This window comes from Trachinotus anak, unplaced genomic scaffold (assembly GCF_046630095.1).
Source record: "Trachinotus anak isolate AG129_WGS33_773 ecotype Australia unplaced genomic scaffold, CSIRO_AGI_Tana_v1 ptg000008l, whole genome shotgun sequence".
In the NCBI taxonomy this organism is placed as follows: Eukaryota; Metazoa; Chordata; class Actinopteri; order Carangiformes; family Carangidae; genus Trachinotus; species Trachinotus anak.
The window spans coordinates 29,228,524-29,252,498 of NW_027273859.1; the positions used below are offsets into that span (position 1 = coordinate 29,228,524).

At 42.3% G+C, this 23,975-nt stretch overlaps 1 protein-coding gene and 1 long non-coding RNA gene across 3 annotated transcripts; one reads left to right on the forward strand and one right to left on the reverse strand.

Moving 5' to 3' along the window:
• Positions 1 to 808: 808 nt before the first annotated feature.
• LOC139624714 (protein mono-ADP-ribosyltransferase PARP14-like) lies at positions 809 to 23,878 on the forward strand. 2 transcript variants are annotated; one of them, XM_071484045.1, is made up of 23 exons: positions 809 to 986; positions 2,392 to 2,474; positions 4,611 to 4,638; positions 5,243 to 5,317; positions 5,672 to 5,845; positions 6,402 to 6,527; positions 6,851 to 6,952; positions 7,664 to 9,851; positions 10,271 to 10,435; positions 11,035 to 11,110; positions 11,821 to 12,057; positions 13,186 to 13,407; positions 13,873 to 13,987; positions 14,377 to 14,526; positions 14,726 to 14,788; positions 15,496 to 15,681; positions 16,647 to 16,850; positions 17,476 to 17,594; positions 18,196 to 18,431; positions 18,552 to 18,823; positions 19,889 to 20,028; positions 20,780 to 20,954; positions 22,583 to 23,878. In XM_071484045.1, the coding sequence occupies exons 1-23, from the start codon at positions 809 to 811 to the stop codon at positions 22,864 to 22,866; spliced, it is 5,598 nt and encodes a 1,865-aa protein (XP_071340146.1). In that variant the 3' UTR covers positions 22,867 to 23,878. The 2 variants fall into 2 exon arrangements, with proteins under 2 accessions (XP_071340146.1, XP_071340147.1); XM_071484046.1 differs by having other exon boundaries at positions 5,255 to 5,317.
• On the reverse strand, positions 980 to 5,784 carry LOC139624727 (uncharacterized). The gene is made up of 3 exons (XR_011691732.1): positions 5,658 to 5,784; positions 5,223 to 5,511; positions 980 to 3,745 (listed from the first exon to the last, which is right to left on the reverse strand). It is a non-coding gene; the product is annotated as an uncharacterized lncRNA (long non-coding RNA).
• Positions 23,879 to 23,975: the final 97 nt, after the last annotated feature.

The following is a 23,975-nucleotide window of genomic DNA, read 5'->3' on the forward strand; positions in this document are numbered from 1 at the left end:
CCTGTGAAAGTCACATTAAATAGAATAGAAGTAATAATAGAAGTTTTTTTTTCCTTTGTAAGAAGAAATGAAGTAAAACTATTAACAAAAACATTTAATGATCCTTTATAAACTATGAAATTATAATATAATTTCATTTAGAATAAAATTATCATATATAATTTATATAGTTTTTTCATCAGTTACCTGTAAATGTGATTATTTGCTTAATTTATTTTATGTTGAAGTTCATTTTCTGACTCATGTAAACAGCAGCTGACAAAACTATTTCTTCTGAAGGTCCATTCAGTAGCTGCTGTGGGGCTTCCATCATATCACGATTTATTTTGTATTGATTATATTGGTGGTGGCTGTTTGGCCTGAGACATTAAACACATTAAACTTTCCTCAAATGTTGAAGCTACTGGTCTGGGTCAGTGTCAGAGCTGACCCTGACCCTGACCCTGACCCTGACCCTGACCCTGACCCTGTGTTTGTTGAGGTGGTTCCTGGTGGACCGACTGCATGACGTCAGAGTCCCGGAAGCACCGCAGAATCAAACGTGTGTGTTCAGGTAAATACAGGTGAACACAGCTCTTCAGTGAAGTGGTTGTATTGCACCATTGCTCTGTTGTGATTGTGTGATAATAACGTGGTGTCTCATCAGTGTGAGGATCGTGTTTCCCAGATGAGGTGACGCTCAGCGGACTCGGTCTCGTTTTTCCGCCAGTTACTGAAGAAACGAAAGTGAAAGCAGAAGCTGCGCCGCTGCGCCGCTGCGCCGCTGCGCCGCTGCGCCGCAGTCTGACCGAGCTCCGCCGCAGGCAGGATGGACTGTCCGCCGCCGCTGACCGTGGAGGGGGCCTGGAGTCCGGCCCAGACCAGAACCCTGCGGAACAAGCTCCAGCTTTACTTCCAGAGCAGGAAGAAGTCCAGCGGGGGGGACTGCGTGGTGGAGGTGGAGGACGGAGCCCCGAGAGCCGCCGTGTTCTTCCGATCAGAGGAGGGTGAGTCCCCGCTGCGGGCCCCGGTCTGTCCCCGGTCTGTCCCGGGTCTGTCCCCGGGTCTGTCCCCCGGTCTGTCCCCGGTCTGTCCCCGGTCTGTCCCCGGTCTGACTGCGACACAGCTCTGCTCTGTTGTGACTGAAGGACTTAAAGACTCATCTGCGTGTTTTTATCCGGTTAAACTCAGAAACTCATCTTTAATCTTCACTTTCCAGCTCTCTGATCAAACGTCACCAGGGTCGAGAGGTCACGTGTTCAGGTTATTGATCTGGGAAGTTATCGATTATCGGCTATTAGTTTAAACTCTTACGCTGCTACATCATTCAGGCCAAATAGGTCATTAAAGTTGGTTCACTATCGATTATCTGAGCGTGACAGCTGCCTTCCCAGCATGCACTTCACCTCTGCCCCCCCCCCCATAGTTGATGTGTCGACATATAATGATGAGCATTAAACCAGAGGTTCAGCTCTCTCATTTAAATTAGTCTGAAGTCAGTGGTGGGAAGTAACATTTACTTTAATACTGTACTCGGTGAATAATGTTGAGGTACTTTACCTGAATATTTACATCTTAAGATACTTTCAACTTGCACTACATTGACCTGATATTTGTAGTACTGAGTTTAAAAAATACTAAATCTCCCAATAAATCTTTAAAATGAGTGAAGTTACCTCGACTGCAGCCGACAGTAATATTAATATGCTGCTTAAATGTGAATATATCCATAATAATAACATGGAATAATGTAACAATGACGACCCAGGGCTTTTATTATGAAATAAGATTTTGAATTTTAGTAGAAACTGAATCTTTTTTTTATTTAAATTGCGATACTGTTACTTTTACTTAAAAAAAATATCTGACTTCCTGGACTTATTTTAAACCTAAAAAATGTTTCCATGGTAACAGTCAGCAGCAGCTGTTGACCGCTCTCTCCATTAAAAAAAATAATGTACTGCATAATTTAATTTACCTGGAGTTAATGTCACGTCAAAGAATGAACGACTTTGTGAAACAGGTGGATTTAGACGTAAATCTCAAGTTAAACGTTTCCAAAAATTAGATCCAACAAAATCTAGTTTTCATTTATGTAGAAGATGATGTAACAAATAATTAAAATTCAGATATTATTTTTCACGCACACAGTTATACACAGTACAGTGTGCAGAGAAATGTGTAATAACCGCAGAGCGATGTAGTTACAGTCTGCAGTGAATAAACTCTCTCTACACACCAAGTCCAAGCTACGGACAGATGATGTTGGAACAACAGACACTGATATTTTACAGTTTGTTCTTCCACTCTTGTTTCCTGAGCTTCTGATTGGACTGTTTGACTCTCTGACGTGTGGAATATGAGTTACCTGCTGTGAATGAATCAGGACTCTGTTGTTGGGTCTGGTTGCAGTGAGAGAGCGAGTCCTCGCGAGGGAGAAGCATGAAATCACCCTGGAGAATCAAACTCTCAGGTTACGGCTGCTTTCTGCAACAGTAAGTCGAGTTTTCATTTGAACCATCAACATGTTGTTTGTTCACATCAGATTAACACTTCAGTGAAATACTGTAAACAACAACGTCCTCTTCTCATTCTGCTGCTGTTTTATTTCGTCTTTATTTCAGTTTAACACAATGAAACTATTAACATCCATTAAAGCTCCACCCAGTCTAAAGGTGGATGTCCATGTGTTTGTGATTATAAAGCAGGTCTAGGTTCTATATTAATACTGTGAAAGTATCAAAGCCTCAGTCCACAGAGAAATGCACACAGCCTGTATTCAGAAACTGAGCCTTAAAACCAGCCGTCAGGACTTCTGGAACTTTGTGATGTCACAACAAAGCAGTTGCTGCTGTTAGCCAAGCCCTGAGAGGAGATGTAAAACTACACTGAGATGGTTTTTGGTTCTTAGAACCACAGATATATCTTCTGATGGAGACCAACACTTCAGATAAAACACTGGAGAAGATAAAATGTGGGACCTTTAAATTTCCACCTCTGATGGTGTTTAACGTAGAAACAGAGGAGTCTCCTGGAGAGTGGAAACACCCTGCAGGAAGTGACTGTGGAAAGATTATCAGGTGGGGTGGGGTCAGGAAAAGGGAGGGTGGTCTGTACTGGGAGAGCAGAGGGGTAAAACTCACTAGACTGTTTAGCTCTTTATTCAAAAATGAACAGTGGCTGCAGTGTCTCTGTTGTGTTATTCTTACTGTAAATGTGTTACTTTAACATCACTAGTTTTTGTCAGATTCAGATTTTACCTACCAACCGCACTGGTTGTGACTTTATACTAAAAATCAGAATCTAGTTGTGTCACGTTCCATTTGTCTGAGACCTGAGAGGAAATGTTATTATGTTATATAGATTTCACAAAAATATAATTTTATTGGGAAAAGTCCAGAAACTGAATCCAGATCAGTGAATGAGAACTTTGATTTTTCTTTCCTCACATTTATCTGGTGACCCTGTGCAGGGGCCCGGCCCCTGTGTTGGGAACCAGTGGACTAATCTATCTCTGTGTATATGACGTAGTTAAAGCAGCTCCACCTGGAGCAGCGACAACAGTACGGTGACTCAGGGTCAATGATCTGACAGTGTTTCCTCCACCACTGGGTGGGGGTGGAGCCTCCTGCTGTAACATCACATGTTTCCACTTCTGTGATCAACATGTGAATAAATTCCTGAGTGTGTGACGCAGCCGGAGGTCTCACCTGGGCTCTGTGTTCTTCTGTGGTTGTTGTCTGACAGGGTGCGGCTCCTCTGTCCACTGACGACAGGAATGTTTTATTCAGGATTACAACACAATAAAAACTGCCTGGAGGTCACATGTTGAAGCAGCAGGTCTTATTCCTGTCAACATGTTCATCTGGAAAACTAAATTTTCTCCTTTGTTCAGTGAAATGAAAACATGAAATCTAATGAATCACATGTTTCATGTCTTCATTGAAGCTAAATGACATTTACACTGAGAGACTTATTTTTCTTTATGGATGAATCATTGAGTGAAATAAAAACACTTCTGACACTTTTAGTAAAAGTCTGACAGACGGGTTTAAAAACTTCTGGAAGTAAAGGGGAGTTTAACTCAACTAAAGGTCAGAAAATGAAAATCAGTCAACTCCTTAAAAAGTGATACATCACTGAACTGCACTGAGGTCAGTTTTATAGAGAGCAGTTAAACTTTTACACACTGAGCAGCAGTAAAATGTCCTGTATATATATATTATTAGTCATCAGATATCAGTCAGTCTTGTTTTTCCTGAACACAGATACACAACCTGGAAAATCTGATACTCACTATATCAACACATTTATATTTATATCACATATTTTATTTTATCAAATTGTTTGAACAAATGTTGTAGATAAGTTCAATTTAAAGGGCCATACCTGTGTTTTTGGTTTGTTTTAGTCTATTAAGGAAGTTACAGTTTCAAGCTTGTTTTGACTTTTTTTTTTAAATCTTGGGAAGTGAAATGTTCCTGTTTTGTTTGCAGATAATTTTTTTGTTTTTTTTTCTTGTTTTTGAAAGCTGAGTTTTTGCAGTGTTTACAGTCTGCATGTAAAGCGTGTTTTTTCCTCCATCTTGTTTTTATTCTGTGACTGAATCATTATTTTTCTCCTCTCCTCAGAGCCCGAAGAACAGCGACAATGTCTCAGGTGAAACTTTCATCCAAACACTTTGTGCTTCTGTGTTCAGGGTTTCATGGCCACTGTTTTCTTTAAGGTCACACTGATGTAAACGATCAGTCTGGTGATCTTCTGTATTTGTCTTATTGTCAAGACTCAAACAGGAAGTTAGTCTTTCTAACTTTCTCCAAACCCATTGGTTTCCTCTGATGATATAAATCTTTCATTTCTAAAAAGAGTCACAGTACTTTACTAAAACAGCTGCTCAAATGAAAGAGGGCATTTGTTTGGGACTATTTTCAGCAGCGGATTAATCCATATTTGGTGTTGTATTGAGTGTTTGTTGAACTGAGCGTCACCAGACTTCATGTACAGTCGAGGTTTTACTGAACATGTTTGACAAACTTATCAAAAGCAACTTGCAAAAAAAAAGCAAATTTTTATTAAGTAGAAACTTCAAAGTTTATATTCTACATAGTGAAATATAAATCTTTGGTCTGTCTTTGTTTGAATGAAGTGTTTTATCGTCATGGAGACGGTTCAGTTCTCCTCAGACAATCACATCTTGTTTAGTTGTGTTCGTGTTCAGTAAAAATGATCTAAACTGGACAAACCTGATTGTCCTGATCCTCAGATTCATCCACAGACTCGAAGCCTCAGAGGTCAGAGGTTGAACCTGGAGGTGGAGCTGCTGCAGCGAACACGCTCGGTAAAAACAAACTGTGTGTTTGAATGTTTGAAGTAGAACTACTGGAAGTTTTTATAATCACACTTTATAACTGGTTTATTTTATGTTTCCTGATGTTGACCCATGAATATGATAAGAAACTTATTACAAGTTCCACTTACTTTTTCAAGAGCTTTCAGCCACATCTCTTGTCCTTCATCAGAGGATAGAGTTTTCTGTAAAAAAAGTATATAATTTAATTAAATATTTTTATTGTCTTGTTACCAGACCTTTTATGCATTTAAATTATCCCATTACAGACATGATTTTTATCAAATTTTCAATTTTAATTTAAAAGTAAAAAATTCAAGCAGGTTTTTACTTGTCTCGTCTCAGACTCAGAGACTGTTCAGAGCTCTGCTGTGGTGCTGGAGAACGTGTCAAACGACATGTGCAGGGATCTGCTGGTGATGCTGGTGGAGAACATCTCGGGGTTGGACGAGAGCGACTTCAGTCTGGAGATCATCTGGGAATCTAACCGAGCCGTGGTCTCCTTCAGCAAGCCTGAAGGTAACAAACACACAGTACTGTCACCAGGACCGAGTAGAAACTGACATTTTTTTGTTGGCAGCTTTGGAAAAACAACCTGAAGTAAAAAGCAAGGTACCTAAGCAGTAATGACTAATGACAGGCAGATGAAACATAAACCAACCGCTGTTCCCACAAAAAGGGAACTGATGCTGAATGATGACACACACACACACATACACATACATGTATATGTATATATATCATCTATTATAAAGCAAATATTTCTGTATATGTTCTTATATATATATCCATGATATGAACATGAACATAGACATCGTACAAACAGGAGTGAACTGAACCATTAAAGTCCAGAGTCCAGAGACTTTTAAAGCACAGAACATGTGAAGTAAAATTATTCTCAGTTACAGTTTGATTGCATGTGTTCTTCTTTAGTCAGGGTACCATTTCTGTGTCCCTCTTATTAAAGGAGATAAAAATATTTCAACAAATTCTGTAAATGTAAATTAAGTTCTGCCTGGTTTCATCCTGATGAGTCTGTTTGAGTCTTGAAGGAGTAATCTGGAGTATTTCGCAGATGCAGAGAGGTTCCTCACTGTGAGTCAGACAAGTGCGAAGATGCAGAAACAGGGACTGACTGCTCGACCCCTGGAGGCAGCAAAGAGCGTCCGGGTGGAGAGTCTTCCTCCAACTGTGGTCAAAGGTACACAGACTGTTCAAAAAGAGGAGGCTCTGTGGCTTTAACAGGGGCCACAGTGACAATAAACCTGCAGGGTATATAATATACAGCTATATGGGCTTTGGTTAGGTCTTTTCTTCATGTGTTTTGTGAGTTGTTGTTGTATGTTTGTTGGTGTTTCAGTTCAGTCTGAAGGTTTCCTTGTTTATTCTTCATGCTGTGTTACTGTCACATTGTTCCCTCGGTGTAGCTCTGGGTTTGGAAGTAATTTAAATGCTTTCATTTTCACAAGTTTTCTGTCCTTGTGTTTAAAACTCTCTGATTCTCTCTCTCTCTGCCCTTTCCAGACATGTTGGATCTGTATTTTGAGAAGAACTGGACTCAGCCGGACAAAATAGTCATGATCCCGAATGAACAGGCTGCCATCGTCTCTTTCAGTGACCCTAAAGGTTTTTCTCTCAAATTTACTTGTTAAAGTGGATTCAAAATGTGTAGAGATACTAGGTCCAGAGACCAAACAGAAAGTATCTGGATACCCTAATAATGTACCCATATGTCATAGTTAAGCATTTGATTGCATCACCATGGGCACTGATGTGTACAACCTCCACTCCTGGTCTCAGTCTTTCCACCAGATGTTGAACCTGCTGCACAGATTAGCTCCCATCCAGCTACAAGAGCATCATTGAGGTCCAGCATTGATGTTCTGTGATGAGGTCTGGCTCACTCTGTGTTCCAGTTCATCCCAAAGGTGTTAGATGGGGTTAATGGTCAGGGGTCTGTGGAGACCAGTCAAGCCATTTCTTTACGGAGCCGGCTTTGTGCACAGGGGGGATTGTCATGTTGAAGCAGGAAAGGGACAAACACAAACTGTTGAAACAAGGGTGGACATGCACTTTGCCAAAATGCCAGTGTGTACTGTAACACTAAGATTTCCCCTCACTGCAAGTAACCAGCCCAGGAAAAAATGGACCAAAAGAAAGACCAAAGAACAAAGTTTGATCAAGGGTGTCCACACGCCTTTCAGCATATAGTGTATCCTGTCACCTGGGCAACTGAATCTTCATAGAAATATCAAAGAAAATGAATATTATTTATTTGTGGCTACAAGATAAACCACTTACCTGTGCTTTCTTTCTTTATTCCCTGTGTTGCTACAGTTGTGGAAAACATTTGCATAAAAGAAGACTACATGTTAGGCTCCATCCCTGTCAAGGTGTACACATACCATGAATCCCTGGGCACCGCCTTGTACGGCAAAGAACGACCAGCATGGAAGATCCCTGAGCCCTTCACCGAGCGTGTTCACCAAGCTGTCTGGAAATTCCTCCTGATGAAGAAGCAGTTGAAAGACATCAACGATCAGATGCGTCCATACTTCTGCAGTGTGGACTTAAATAATCCTGAGGTGAAACTCAGCGCTCTCCCGATCTTTTTGAGGCAGAAAGGTCTGACAGCTAAAGATGTAGATAGCTGGGCGAGTACTGCTCTAGAGGCCTTCCGTAAACTAATGTCTCAGTACTCTGCCTTTGAATGTCCAGCGAATGCACCTGCATGGAAAGTTGCAGAGAAAGAGGTCCGTTCGGTTGTCAGGGAAGACGCTGTCCTGGTGCTGGATGCATCCAGGGGGGCTTTGACGGTGGCTGGCCGAGCTGATGATATAAAGCGAATCAGGGCTCCTGTGGAGAACCTTGTTCTGAAGGCCATGAGTCAGATCGAACGGCAGACAAATGGTGTCTCTGAAGTAATGACTTTGTCCTCTGCGATGTTCTACATCCTGAAGCAGGATGGGCTACAGAAAGCAGCACTCGACATTTCCCCTGAAATGAAGATCTCCTATGATGAAGGTGCCCAGAAATTAACCATATCAGGACTCCCTGCAGAGGTTTACCAGACTAAAGCGTGGATTTTGGAGAGGAATATGCATATGAATAAAAAACAGCTGAATCTCCCTCCTGGTCTTCTAGAGTTTCTTAAGACAGTGGATCCCATGGACATGTCACAGTACCTGTTCACATCCCAAGGGATCAGTGCCATCTACAGCATTGACAACAAAGGGGTTTTACTGTTGGGGAGTTCTGACAGCATCCTCACTGAAGCAGAGAGTAGGATGAAGATGGTTTTGTTTGTGGACACTCTGGATGTAGAAGACCAGGAAATTCTGAAACTTCACAACTGGGTGCACCTGAACCAACAACTTCTGGACAGCTACAACTCCTCAAAGCAGAAAACAGTCAACATTCAGACCCATCCACAGAGAAGAGACAAAATAACAGTGGCTGGCTTTACGACTCCAGTCAAAGAGGTCAGCCGCAGTCTGAAGGAATTCATTATGAACTACTCACGAGTTAAAGAAACAGTTCGTGTTGAGTCCTGTGCTGTTGTTCAATTCATTCACAAGAAAAAATCACAGGATTGGTCCAGTATTGCCAAAGCTAATGACGTGACAGTCCATTTTGAATCAGAGTGGCCAAGATTCATCATCGCCGGGGCTCGCATTCATGTTCAGAAAGCCAAGTCCTGCTTTCAAGAACTGACTAGTGCTCTCTTCACTGATAGCTTCATTGTTGACAAGCCTGGAGCTAAGAAGTATTTCCAGTCTTCTGGAAGCATGTTCCTGTCAACAATAATGACAGAGTTCGACTGTGTGGTGATGCTTCGTCCAGAGAATCAAGAGGAAGAGGAGGAAGAGGAAGACAATTACGATGAAGAAAGTGGCCTTTGTTACTGCAAAGTGAAGACCACCAGTGGAGTCCTGGTTTCAGTTAGTAAGGCTGACATCTGTAGCTTCAGCGTTGACGCAGTGGTTAATGCAGCTAATGAAGAACTAAAGCACATTGGTGGCCTGGCTTTGGCACTGCTCAAAGCTGCAGGACCACAGCTGCAGAAGGTCAGCGATGACTATATCTCCAAAAATGGAAATCTACGCCCAGGTGATGCCATTGTAACAGATGCAGGTAATCTTCCTTGCAAGTATGTTGTTCATGCAGTTGGTCCACGTTACTCTGGCTCTGACAAAAGAACGTCAGTGTCACGTCTGAAGCTTGCTGTTAAAGAAAGTCTGAAGCAAGCAGAGACGGTGAACTGCTCCACCATCGCCCTGCCAGCGATCAGCTCAGGTGTGTTTGGTTTTCCTGTTGACCTCTGCGCTGACACCATAGCTCAGGCCGTGCGGGAATACTGTGACAGTCCACGAGGTCCAGGATCATTGACTGAGATTCACCTGGTGGATAACAACGATAAAACCATTGGAATCCTGGCCAAAGCTGTCAACCAGGAGTTCATTGACCTGGGACCTACCATGACAGTGCCACAGCAGGCAGGCGGGAAAGGCACTCGGGCTTCAGGGTAAACTGAAGAATTATTTTTTTTACTATACTGGACTTTTACTGTCAGTTAGAACAAACTGCAAAGATTTGAATGAATACTTAAACATTTTGTGAAATACACTTTGAGAAGACTGATACTACTCTTATGTCTGTAGCTAGCTTAGCTTGGCATAAAAACTGAAAATAGGGAAACAGCAAGTCTGGCTCTGTCTATAAATCATATGTAATTTATGTGATGTTTTTATGCTTTGTATATGTTTTTTTTCTGGATTAAAAAAAAGAAAGATCTAATGTCTTAACTGTGAGCTTTAAAAAGCTTGCAATTAACTTGATAATGCTGATAAATCCACAGTTTGTCATTTTAACCTTTCTTTTCTTAGACTTGTTCAAAAAACAAAATGTACATCAGACTGACTGGTTTTTTTGTTCTCTTCCCAGCGGACACCAGCGGGGTCGTGGTCGAGGTCAGCGGCAGTCTCCCAGGGGCCGCCAGTTTGATGAAAGAGGAGGAAGAGGAAGAGGAGCTGAATTTCATGGAGGCCATCTGGGTAACAGGGGAGGTCTGAGCCCAAGGGGACACAGCAGGGCTGGAGCACATGGAGGGTAAAGTTCTTTGTCTTCTTTTCTTTAATCCTTCTTTTCTGGTTCTTAAATCTTCTGTTCTTAATTTTGTAATAGCTCTGCAGTAAAGCATTTAAGAGATATCACTAATACCCACTCCATCATAGTTTCAGGAGCAAAAACACCAAACTGTAAGAATAAGATCAAGAGAGAGCTGCATCGCAAAGACGCTCATAAGTCTTGCAAGGTCATTCAAAAGCATAAAAAATAATCGTATCGTGGTTATAAACAGACTGAACTAGGCATTAATTAAGGGGTCGTTGTTAATTTAATGCAGGGCCATGGTTTTACTAGCATGGTAAAATGCCTGTATGTTTTAAAAATGTCTTATTTTGTTTGTTTAAATTCATTCTAGAATGAAATTTATTGATGTAGATTATATTTGATGGCAGACGTCATGTTTAGATGTGAAAGATGTGAACTATGAAAAGGAAATCTGCAGCTGACAAATATTTTTACTGGAGGGCCAGATGTGGCCCAGAGGCTGCTACCACTGGCCCTAACTTTTACTGTCTGACTAACAAGTAATGTTGACTGTGTTCGCTGTGATGACATCAGTCCTGTTCTCTGATTGGCTGCAGACCGGGGAGGATGGAGCAAACCACAGCTGAGGGTTTGAGGATTATTCTCTGCAGGGGAAACATTCAGGACCAGAGAGTGAGTACTGACCCTGCAGTGACCTTTAAAGCGTCATTTGAATAACATAGATTATGATGAACTTCAGTACTGTGTGGATGTGGATACTAATACTGGGGCAATATTTTGGCACTAAGTATGTAATAAACTGTTGTATTTTATCATTTTGATGATGATTATAAAAGGTGACAAACAGTGCAACAAAAATTTTCAGAGGACTTCTAAGTCGTTTCTGAGCTGCAGGTGAAGCTGTCTGACGACCATCTGAGCCTCCTTTTTATTTCTGTTAAGCATCGCATTGTGTTGAGTGTTTGTCTACAACGCACTCGAAAAAGAATGGGTCGCAATCTGTAAGCTGCCATGTTAAGTCTGCTTTACATTATTATTAGTGTAGTTTACTCCTTCTCACTGTCTCATTTACATGATTTAAATATTATTTACATACAGTGTCCTTTGTGTGGCAGTTTCTCTCTGGCTACTTCAAGTACCAAGCCGGCCTTAATACACACAGTCAGTGAAAAGCATCTTTGGACATACAGACCTTTAATGACTCTGACCCTCTTTGGTCAATAAAATTACAAACTCCTTGTAATCAGCAAATAGTTTTACCTGAGAATCGAATTCAAATAATAATCAGTCATCCCAAATGAATTTTCTGTTGTTAAAATAAGTAACTGACCCTTTCGGCTGTTGTCCTGACCTTGTGTAAATGCTGTGATTCTGGTCCACAGACTGATGTCATCGTCAACACCATCTCAGAGAACATGAATCTGAATCAGGGAGCTGTTTCTATTGCGATCCTGGGGGCGGCCGGGCCCAGTCTGCAGTTAGCTGTCCGGTCAGAGGCCGGAGTGGCCACGCTGCAGCACGGCGACGTCGTCATCACCGACGGCTTCAAACTTGAGTGCCAGAAGATCTTTCACGCTGCTTGCCCTTTTTGGGACAATGGAGGCGGACAGGCAGAGAAGGTGAGAGGGTGATACTCAAGCACAGAGTAACTAAGATTAATTCAAAGGAACACTCCTCTGAAACATAAACAGCTCAGCCTTGTAACAAGAGTAATGGGCTTTACTCACAAGCCTGAGACCTTTGTGAGCCAAACATCACAGCTCGACCACAGGGGCGAGTCCAGGAGCAACTATAAGACGTCGGTTTTAGACAGCAGAGATGAATATTATAGATATAGATGTGTTTTCTTAAGTTATCGTTATCACTTCAAAGTTTATTATAAAGCTTCATCCAGTCTAAAGGTAGATGTCCATGTGTTTGTGATTATAAAGTAGGTCTAGGTTCTATATTAATACTGTGAAAGTATCAAAGCCTCAGTCCACAGAGAAATGCACACAGCCTGTATTCAGACACTGAGCCTTAAAACCAGCCGTCAGGACTTCTGGAACTTTGTGATGTCACAACAAAGCAGTCTTCGCCCTCAGCCCTGCCCACCTGGACCCATCATCCAACCTTGCAGGATTTGGTTTTTTCTGAGTGTTTACCTGAAATCTGATATGTTTTTACTGGATCACTCAGATCAAATAAAGTTGTTACTAGAGCTCCAGAGAGAAGCCTGAGAGAGGAGATGTAAAACTACACTGAGATGGTTTTTGGTTCTTAAAACCACAGATATATCTTCTGATGGAGATCAACACTTCAGATAAAACACAGGAGAAGTTAAAATATAGGACCTTTAAATTTCCACCTCTGATGGAGTCTTCTCAATAATAACCAGAGCACAGGTTTATCTTCTGACCATCAGTTTGAATTATTTACACTTTGTTTCTGAGAAACGCCACAAAATTTCAGGCTCTGTGATTGGATGTTTGTTAGTGAAGTGCACCTTGGGATTTGTAGTTGACTCCTCTGCCTCAGTTTTTAAGTCAAGTACTAAGTGCAGTGCTTCAGTAAATGTACTCTTTAATCTCCATGTGATGTGTAGACCAAGGGAATTTAGAGGATTATTTATTGGACCTAATTGGCTCCTTTCGTCTCCATATATAAGCTCATACTTACTGAATTCGTTGCTCTGTACAGCAGCTTGTGGGCCCCTCAGTCTCTGTGGTCCAGGCTCACTCGTTCTCTGTGTCCTCTGCTGGTCTCAGGTGTTGATCACCATCATCAGATATTGCCTGGAGGAGGCTGAGAAGCTTAAGATGACATCACTGTCCTTCCCGGCCATCGGTACAGGAAACCTGAGCTTCCCCAGAGAAGTGGTGTCCAGAGTCCTGCTCAGGGAGATCCACTCGTACAGTCGCAGAAGAACTCCTCGCTATCTGAGACAGGTGGCCGTCGTCGTCCACCCCAGTGACAGCAAAACTGTGGACGTAAGTGTGGGGTTCATGTTTAAGAGAGTCAGAGCATCCAGATACTGTACACACAAGTACTGCTGCTGCTTTTACTGTCAAGTTCAGTCACATGATGGAGTGACAGGTTACCAGCGTTCTCAGATGATGTCACTTGAGTCAGCACTGGTTGGGTCTGAGGACTTAAAGTTTGTATCTTGGAGTGAGAAAGAACCGTATCAACTTCTAAACTGCTGAGCATCAGTGCGTGCTGGTTTGTGGCAGGCATACACTCATCCACCTGTCACTCAAAGAGGCCACGCCCCCAGCTATACATCATTTTAGCTCTTATTAAACAGGTGTCATGAAGGAGGAAATCAGCTCTAGAGACCAGAACAGTGTTTGTACCAGGCTGTAAACATGTTTCTTTCTGCTGTAAAGTTGGATGTTTTAACACGGAGGTTAATGCTTGGTATTAATATAATATGCCGCCATATTGTTTGTCAGTGTTTCACCAGTGAGTTCAAAGGTCAGACTGGTCAGAGAAACGTCCAACACGAAGCACAGAACTTTAACGAGTCACCGGTTCAGAAATCACCCAGCCAATCACAGCAGTCCTCAGGTAAGAAGCTTCCAGCACCTTCTTTTACAGCTTTATTCATGAGTAACAGAACTATTGAGAACGCAGCTCAGTCTAATCGTGTTTACCGAGCCGCCGGGACAATCTGTGCTAATCAGTGTTTTTACAGACACAATGCTGAGCCCAAGTTTTTACGATGTGTTCAGAGCACGAAGCAGATTTTCTTTTTTGATTTGATAAGATCAGATTTAGTTGAGATATTATCTGAGTGTTAACAGCAACAAATACAACACAACTGTCTTCACTCTCTGTCCTTAAAGCTCCTGACGCTCAGCTTTGGAGTTCACGATGAGTATTTTAAACCTTAAAATAAGGTGTGTGTGTGTGTGTGCATGTGTGTGTGCGTGTGTGCATGTGCGTGTGTGTGTCAGCCTCCTTCGGTCGGGTATCGTCCCCCTCCCTCGGTGTATATCGGATGGAGATGGGTCAGCTCACCCTCGAGGTGTCCTCAGGAGACATCACCAGGGAGGCCAGTGATGTCATCATCAACTCCTCCAATCCAGACTTTACCCTGAAATCAGGTGACTGTTCTCCTGTGGCCTCTCCCGTTTTCTTCTGTTTCTCTTGGAGTGAACGTTATGTTAAATTACAAATGTTTCTCTTCACATAAAACAAACGGTTTTTAAACGACTGTGCTGACTGACTTGTATTTTCTTAAATCCTTTTGATCGATAAAACATCAGCGCTTCCTGAACCTGCTGCTCTCTCTTTGTATCTCAGGAGTGTCGAAGGCGATCTTAGACAGCGCTGGGCGCACAGTCGAGCTGGAGTGCTCACGGATCGGTACGTACTGTAGCTGGAGGTGAACCTGCTTCAGCTTCACATTCACACAGTTCAGTCCAGTCACAACTGGGAGCTTCCCAGTACAGCTGCTCTTCCACTGATGAGCTGTACTACAGCAGCTGAGGGTTCGGTGCCTTGCTCAAAGTTACTAAGAGTTAGTCTTAGTTACTAAGAGGGGTGGGGAGTTGTTTTGAACTTTGATTTTCCCAAACTGATTTTCACAGCTAGTCATATTGCTGCCAGACTCCATTGACAAAAACAGTAATTTTTCCTCACAACATGGGGCTGCTGGAATACAGCTGTCCCAATGCATTATGTGTTTGTTTGTGTAACTGTGAGACTTTCGGTGATGGGAGAGGCATTCAGATCTTTTACTAAGTAAAAGTACCACACAATAACACAATCAATCTGATCAAGTCCAGCAGCTTCCATGTTCCACGAGGTAAAATTACTGTTTCAAGTTAAACAAAAAGGATCATACTCTTTAACAAACAGGTTGATCTCTGTTGTCAGACACTTATGATAACACTCTGAACCTGTCAGTGGCAAAAACAGGCTCAAGTACTCTGATTGACATTAAATATTAAGTTTATTAATCTTCACATTGTCTTCCTTCAGTATTTTCACTCATGACTGTATCTTTACTGTAAAATGTAATGGGGTCTGACCTGAATGTGTTGTGAGTGATGTTTGGTTCCTCTCTGAAGTGAGCTCTCCAGGTTACCAGCCTGGTCCAATGATCATGACGTCAGCCGGAAACCTGCCCAGCAGACACATCATCCACATCATCGGCCAGAACGATCCTGCAAAGATCAAGGAGATGGTTTACTCGGTGCTGAAGGTCTGCGAGGAAAACAAGTTCATGTCTGTCGCCTTCCCGGCCCTGGGAACAGGTCTGTCCAGACAAAAACTACATGTACATCACCGTATTTTAAAGAAAGACCTTCTGATGAAGGGATTGAAATGAGACTCAACATCTCTGGCTTCCTTTCTCCTTTCACTTGTTTCCTCTGTTTATTGGTTCATTTTGGCATTTCTATCATTTCACTGCTCCCGTGTTGTTTGGATTTGAAGATGATGGGTATTTTTCACTCCTCTCGCTCTGTTAGAACAGACAGAAGCTGTGTTTGATGCAGGTACATTAGATAAAAGCAGATTCTGTTTGTCAGAAAAGCAAAATAAATCAGATCCTGTCACAAACCTGCAGAGAACAGTTTGTGTCACATCAACCATCAAACATTAGTCATCAGCCATTAACACCAGATTCAAGGGAGGAAGTTCAAACACACGGACCAAATATGGCTCTTACATTTTTTTAAATGATCAAACTACAGAGTTCTGTATCTCGAGTGGCCCCAACACGCCGCAGACCAGAGGACAGATGCACTGAGGAAGTTCAGGATCCTCAGAGGATGATTCCTAATGGTTTGAGTCATATTCATTCTGCTCAGAGGATGAACTGAAAAACAGATCTTAGTGTATCCCACAATTCACCACTGTCCGACTGCACCAGTCCACTTGATGGTGCTAATGAGTTCATAAACTGTACTGTTACCACTTCATAAATATTCTTCTTAATGAAACTGATAACATCACTAGGGCTGCAACTAATGATTATTTTCTTTATTGATTAATCTGTCAATCATTTTCCTCGATTCTTTGATTAATCTAATGTCAGAGAATAATGAGAAATGTCACCACAATTTAAATGTGACATCTTCATATGTCTTGTTTCTAAAACTAAAAATATTCAACTTACTATAAAGGAATCTGGTCCTCACATCATTGTCATCATCATCATCATCATCATCATCATCATCATCATCATCATCATCACCGGTCCTTGTGTGCCTGTTAGGTCAGGGGGGGGCCCCCCCATCGGCGGTGGCAGACGCGATGGTCAAAGCCGTGGTGGAGTTTGTGAGGAAGAAGCATCCAAAGTTCGTTCGCAGCGTGAAGATCCTGATCTTCCAGGCGGTCATGATGACGGAGTTCCACAAGAGCATGAAGAGGAGAGAGGGAGAGGAGGTGGAGGAGAAGGGCTTCCTCACCAAGTTAAAAGGTATTTTAACGTTGTTTGTCGGTAAACTCCACCCACTCCGGACCCAGGTATTATCACAGCTGCTCACTGTAGTTTTTAACAGGAAGGAGGAAACAGTGCATTTGTTGGGGATGTTGGGACTCAGATCATTCAGGGTGGGGGAGACCACGTGTTCTTTTATTCTACAGACCAAATACAAGAGTCATCATCTGACTTCTATCAGAACTTCCATCCTTCAACCTTATATTGTCTTGATGTGGTGATTTTGGTTGTGATTATCAAGTTCATTATTAATCAGTTCCAAGTCAACAGTAATTAATTTGAGACTGTATCATATAGGCTATTTTTTGCCGTTCAGGCTGGTGCCCCTGAGGATAACTCCAATTCATTTTAGGGTTATTATTTAATATTAATGTTTTCAATATTAATATTGTACTAATTTGCAATAGCCAGTAATTGATGACTTTCGATGCCCAACAGGGACTGTTCTCAGTGATGTATTCATCTACATGTGGTGCTGTAGAGAGTATTTGGTGCATTGAATGATTGTTGGACTCATTGAACGATATAGAGGCTGCAGCAAAATCACATGTAGAGAATCATCGCTGCCATTACACATATGTCCTTCATGCTGCTGCCGTTTCAGACAGTGTCACCTCGTTTTTTACGGGGTCGGCGGAGGAGGGGCCCCGCACTGAAGACTTGTTTCTGGAGCAGGAGGAGTTTGAGCCCACAGAGTTTCAGCTGTGTGCTGACAACAAAAAGGTTGAGACCCACTCATTCACTTCATGTTTTAGCTCTTTGTTTTGAGAGGATGTCTCCAGGCGGCACATTTACACACAACAACCAACAACCAGGTTTTGTCACTGAGCTGAGATATGTTTCATGTGACTGGAAATTGTTCAATAAACAGTCCCTTCACATGGGACAGCAGCACAAGGAACTTATACAAAACATATCATAACCTTTTACCTGAGGAAGACTTGAAACCAACCGTCCATACAGACAAGTGTTGCATGTGGCTGTCAGCTGGCTAGCATGCGAACACTACACTGGGAAACAAGCAGTGATGAATGAGAGTCAATAAGTGATCGTTTGATTGATCAGTTGACAACGAAGTCGAAGTAGACCTACATCTCAGACATAACACGTATCACATGACAGGTGTGGGCATGTTGAGCTGAAAAACATTTTTCATGTACCTGCATGATTCACGTCCGTCACGTTTTCAGGTTGGAAATCACATCCACACAACAACAAACAGCTCCAAACTGTGGCTTCAACAAAACAGATGCAATGTGTTGATTTAGAAACCAGATGTAAGAGATTATTAAAATGCATCATTACCATTTCTCTGCCTCCGCAGGCTGTGAGTCTGGCTAAAGCAAAGATAGAGCAGCTGATTCTGGAGGAGCAGGCACAGAGAACCATCACTGACCAGTACATCAGCTACCTGTCGCAGACCGACATGGAGAAGCTGAGGGACCTGCAGAGAGAACTGACGGTTAGCATCCGTCTGGAGAGAGGGCTGGAGGGCCAGGAGCCCAGCATCCACCTGGAGGGCCTGACCAGGGACGTCTACACCGCTGAGTCAGTGCTCAGGTCAGAAAACAGGGACCACAAAAATTCATGACATGAAAAATGAGAAAAATACACAATAAAGCCTCAGTCTGGAGTACTACATGTGAAGGTATATATTTCTTTCTTTTCTCTGACCATCAGTAACATCATCCGGAAGGTGGAGAGGACGGAGAACCAGAAGACCAAGGCCTTGATGCTGAGTGCACTGGTGGAATGGCAGTTTCAGGACCCCAGTGGGATAATGGTGCCCTTCGACATCCACACCAACCTCAACCTCGAGGAGGCTCTGGAGAAAAAAGAAAGTGTGAAGATCAAGATCAAGAATGAAACGTACTCCGCCGACGTACTGATTAGAAAAGCAGTTTCAGCAAACAGGCGTAAAGAGGTGGAGCTGCTCAGAAAAGACCTGAAAGGTGAGTGACCGTGTGAATCTTCATTTAACCTGTTCAGTGAAAACATGGTCTTATGTACAGTACAAGCAGAATCCCAGACCAACCCACAGAGCGGAGGCCATTATCCCCCAACTTGGTAACGATTTGAACAAATGACTAAATGTTTCTGTTGGACTCAGGACTTCTACAGAGGCAAACAGATGACAGTGTGATCAGTTTAGTCTCTAAATGTCTGGTGTAATTTGCATTTTGCAGAAGTAAAAGGCTTTCTGGTAAAACTTTGACCTGCTGTACAGTTTCAGTTTTACAACACATTTAAAAATAGAGTTTCAAATAGCTGTTTTGGACGACTGTGTTTCTGGAAGCTGAAGTAGTCAGTCATCCAGCCTGATGCTCCTCCTCCTCCACTGTGTTCCTCTGATGAACGTGGTCTGTCATCACCTTCCTGCACACAGACAGTCTCAGTCCAGACTCTTCTGGTCTGTGGTTCCCTGATGGTGGGACCAGCTCCTGAAGTCTCTCAGAGCAGGGGCGTCCCTCTCTCTCTTCAGAGAGCTCCTCCTCTCCTCCTCCTCTTACACCCTAACCTGTCTAACCAGCTCTGACTCTGCACTTTCAGTTCACTTCTTCACCTGATCTCCTTCACTTACTGAATAGATGTAGAACTGAGGCTTTACACCAAGGTCTCTACTGACCTGCAGCTTCAGTGATGAACCTCAGTTGTCACTTTGAATAAAAGCGTGAACCAAATGAGTAAATGTAAATTTATAATAAAATTCTTATTTCTGTCCCTTTGTCTACACAAAAGAAAAATAAGAACAAACACACACAGTCCTCATCCTGAAGTACCCTAGAGATGTGATGTTGTTACATCAAGTACAAGTCACAGCCTGTTGCAACTATATGTTGTTTAGAATTTGGCCCGTTCATTACAGATCAAATGTTCTGTCTTTGTTTCTGCAACAATTCTAATTTCAAATACAAAGTGACATCTCCTCTGTAGTCTGAACAGTGAGATGAACAATGTCTATGAAAATATCTGTATAACTGTATCTTAAACCAAAGCTGCTGCTGTGATGTTTGCAGATGACACTGCTCTGCCAGGACACTGGGACGACATGAAAGGAGACATTGTGAAGCTGTTTCCTCTGACGACAGGATCGAAGGAATACAGTGATGTGGAGAAAGAGCTTACAAAGACCGGTCTTACTCTGAACATTATCACGGTAGGATCTCTGTCTGATAATTCTAACTATATTATGTTTATATTATATTACATAACTATGATATATATGTTTATATTGTTTATCGTTATATCATAGCAATTTACATCAAGTGAAATTGTTAAATTGTTTTAATAGACCAAATGATACATCCCCCAAGATGTAGTGATACCATTTAGTTTGTATAAAGATGGACAACATCACTGCTGTCCTAAACTGAAGCCAGAGCATCTGACCGCCCCCTGGTGGCCAAGATGCTCTGGTGCAGGTGCAGTACAGGTGATGAACTCCAGCCCCTCCATGCCTGAGGATGGGACGTGGAGCAAACTAAAGATTCAAAGTCAAACTGTCAAACTGTTTTTTCCCAAAGATGGTTTCTGTCACTTTGGGTCCTTCTGACAAGTTTGGTTTTAATTTGTTATTTGATGCTATAAATTGTTAGTGTAACGTCATGATTGACACCTCGATTGACTGTTCGTGGCTCCACTTCCTGATCACTACACCTCAAACTCTGGCTCCAGATGACGTCACCATTGTGAGATGGGAGCACTCGTATCTTAGATATTTTTGTTTCATTTTTGTACAGTGGGAAGAAATGGAGAGGAATCATCCATCTTTATTTACAGTCTATAAAAAAGTGATTCTATAAAAACTATATTGGTCATATTAAGGAAAGAGACATATTAAAAATTCAGCCAGCAGAGTGAGAATTATTGACAGAATGAATAATGTGTTGTGTTGTAACTGTTTGCAGATTGAACGGGTCCAAAATACGACCCTGTGGCAGAGTTACCAGCTCATGAAGAAACAACTGGAGGTGAAGAACAAACACACCAACAACGAAAAGTTGCTCTTTCACGGCACCGGTGGCAACTCCATCGATCTCATCAACAACCAGGGCTTCAACCGCAGCTACGCAGGAGCCCACGGTAACCACAGCCTCGCATATTCATGAGGGGAATATTTTAAAATTAGTGTTGGGACAAACTAGTTCATCGGTTGTCGTTGATGACTCAGATGTGTCAGTAATTACAGCCGCTATGTGCTGGATTTGAAAATGTACGACTCCTCACACCTGTTAGAAATCACTGTCATGAAACTGATTGACTGGAGTCTTTCCTGATCTGATACCTCTGGTAAGTTTTGATGAGGTTTAATGAGGCATAGCCTCCACTTAGGCAGAGAACTGATATTGTGCTTAGATTATCTGATTGGCATCAGTTCCTTCATACGTGCACCAAGCGTGCACCAAAATTAACCCTTAACCATCCCAATCTATGGATGGTGATGTCAGCTTGTTGGTCCAGATTGAAAAGCTTGACAACTGGACTGAACTGGATTACAGGAAATTCTGTGCAGACATTCATGGTCCCCAGGGGATTAATCCTACTGGCTTGAGTGAGTCTCTAACATCTAGCATCTTGTGCCACCAGCAGGTCAAAGTTGTCATTCACCATGAGGAGGACCAACTAGGGGTGTTTGATATTGACAAAAATTGATATCACGATATTTTTTGCCATTTATCTGATAACGATAACTTTATGATATTTTAATAATTACAAAAAGTGTTTAGTCTTATTTTGTACCTGTTTGCTCTGGTGAGTACAATATTTACTGTTGCTTACTAATGGAACTTAAGGAACAGCGCACAACAAAACATCAACTATTTGAAGAAGAGCAGGTGTTGCTGATTTTATGTCTTGCCATCTTTTGCTTTTCTTGTCTTAAGGCACTTTTTTGCCAAACGACTCCACCAAAGTTTGCTGCTGGGGTTGTTTTTCTTTTGCTGTCACCGCCACTGTGGATTTACCGGACTCCCATAGCCTTTCATAGTCTTCGTACTGAGTCTGGTGGTTAGTCCGGAGATGGTGAAATGAGTTTGTTGTGGCGTCGTCTTTCAGCTTTCCCACAAAGTCTGCAGGTTGGGCTGGTTTGAGCGACGTCTTGAAGCCAAACCATCTCCACACGAGTGAGGATGACCCGCGTCTGGCTACAAGGTCTGAAGAAGCGGACTTTGTGGGAAGAAGCTGGTGGCATTTCAGCGAGTTGGTCTGGCTGTGTTTCTTCATTCATAGTTCAGCAGCAGCTTGTTAACTTCCGCCTCTGCTCTGGAGCCTGAATACGCATGTGCACTAGTACAATTCACGAAGCCACAACATCAATACAAATCAATACGTTTCCTGCTATTTTACATTGGTAACTGCACAGTGAGAGAAATGCTCGATAACGGCAGCTGCCTCACCGTTAAACAACGATTTTGATTTTATTGTAAACGATATATATCGCACACTGATTCAGGTGATCCACTGATTTCCTCAGCTGCCATCACCAGGTCAAAATGTGGAGTTGTCATTGGCCAACAAAAAAAAGCAACTGATTGTTAAACCCTGCGCTCAAGTTTCACAGTGGACAGTAGCTTCAGTGCTGCAGCAGCAATCAAATTCAACCTGGAGGAATCACCCAGATCTGGAGACCATGTCACTGATGTATTCAGCTCATGGGGCCTTGGCCTGCAGTCCTTGGTTTAATCTGTGTAATGTATTTGTTTTTGCTGCAGGTGTGATGTATGGTAATGGCTCTTACTTTGCTGTGGACCCTGTCTACTCAGCGCAGGGCTACGCCAAGCCTGACGCCAGCGGGCACAAGCGCATGTACCTCGCCAGAGTCCTGGTTGGAGACTACACCCAGGGAAGACGGGGCATGATCACCCCACCAGCCAAAGGCTCTGGGAATGCTGCAGATCTGTATGACAGTGTTGCTGATAACACTGCCAACCCAACCATGTTTGTTGTGTTCAATGACATCCAGGCTTACCCAGAATATCTTATCACATTTATGTAAACTACCATGATCACACTGTGCAAAGGTTCTGATAAAAGTTACCTGATATTTCTGCTTAAAATCAGCCTACAAAATCAATTTAGCATAATTGATATAATATTTTGCAACATTTTTAAGGTGCCGGAATTTTTGCTATTGCTACATAGCTGACATTAGCATTAACAGCTGTTTACTTATAAGTGTAGAAGAAACGTTGTGAGTTCAGCGTAAAACTTTATTCCTTTATGCACCAATAACGGTCTCCAGTGGTGTAAAGCAACACCAGTGTTAACTCTTGTTCTATCAGTTCTTCTCCTCTACTGAGGTTGACATGCTAACCAGCTAGCCCTGGCTCATCCCATCTTGTAACAGCGACCACTGCAGCGTCCAGTTCGCCACCTGATTGATAACTTCATGTAACACTGACTTTGAGTGTTTCTTTTGTAAACAGGACTTTCCAGCATCAGTGTGGAGGTAACAAATGTTAAACGGTGTTTTCATTCTGAAGCGTAATATTCAGGCTACAGCGTTAGCTTTTTAGCCATGCTAGCACCGTGGCTCACTGGATGCTGTGTCGTTCTGTGGGTCTGCCACCTTTGTTCAGTATCTCCACAAATATTAGTTGGATTATTGTGCTCAGACATTCTTGTTCCCCAGAGGATGAATCCTATGGAGGCTGCTGATCCTCTGACTTTTCATCTGGTGACATGAACAAAATTGGATTCATGCAACACTTTGCACATTTATGACCAAATATCAGCAAAACTAATGACATTCCCATCAGCCTCAGCTGGACATTGTGTTTCTAATCACTAAATTAGCAAATGTTACCATGCTAACATGCTAGCTGCACCTGCTGAACATCAGCATGTTGGCTATAAAAAGCTAGTCTTATTTTTATACCTGATGACAGTAGAAACAAACATTTGAAAACAAAAAGTTGTTAACAGAGTGAGAGGAGACTGGAAGAAAAACTGCTGTGACCATGTTCCTGTAAACTTAAACTGCCTTTAAATAAAGTCTGAAATCTGAATTCTGCCCAGTGTATTTGTTGTATGATGACATAACCACATTATTTACTGAGGATATCAGGCTGAATAATACGTGTCTTCATGACGCCTGCAGGGCTC

Coding starts and splice junctions, on each gene's coding strand:
- LOC139624714 (XM_071484045.1), top strand. CDS start 809: ATGGACTGTCCGCCGCCGCTGACCGTGGAGGGGGCCTGGAGTCCGGCC. Junction 5,318..5,671: donor TGCTGCAGCGAACACGCTCG/GTAAAAACAAAC, acceptor GTCTCGTCTCAG/ACTCAGAGACTGTTCAGAGC. Junction 5,846..6,401: donor CTCCTTCAGCAAGCCTGAAG/GTAACAAACACA, acceptor AGTATTTCGCAG/ATGCAGAGAGGTTCCTCACT.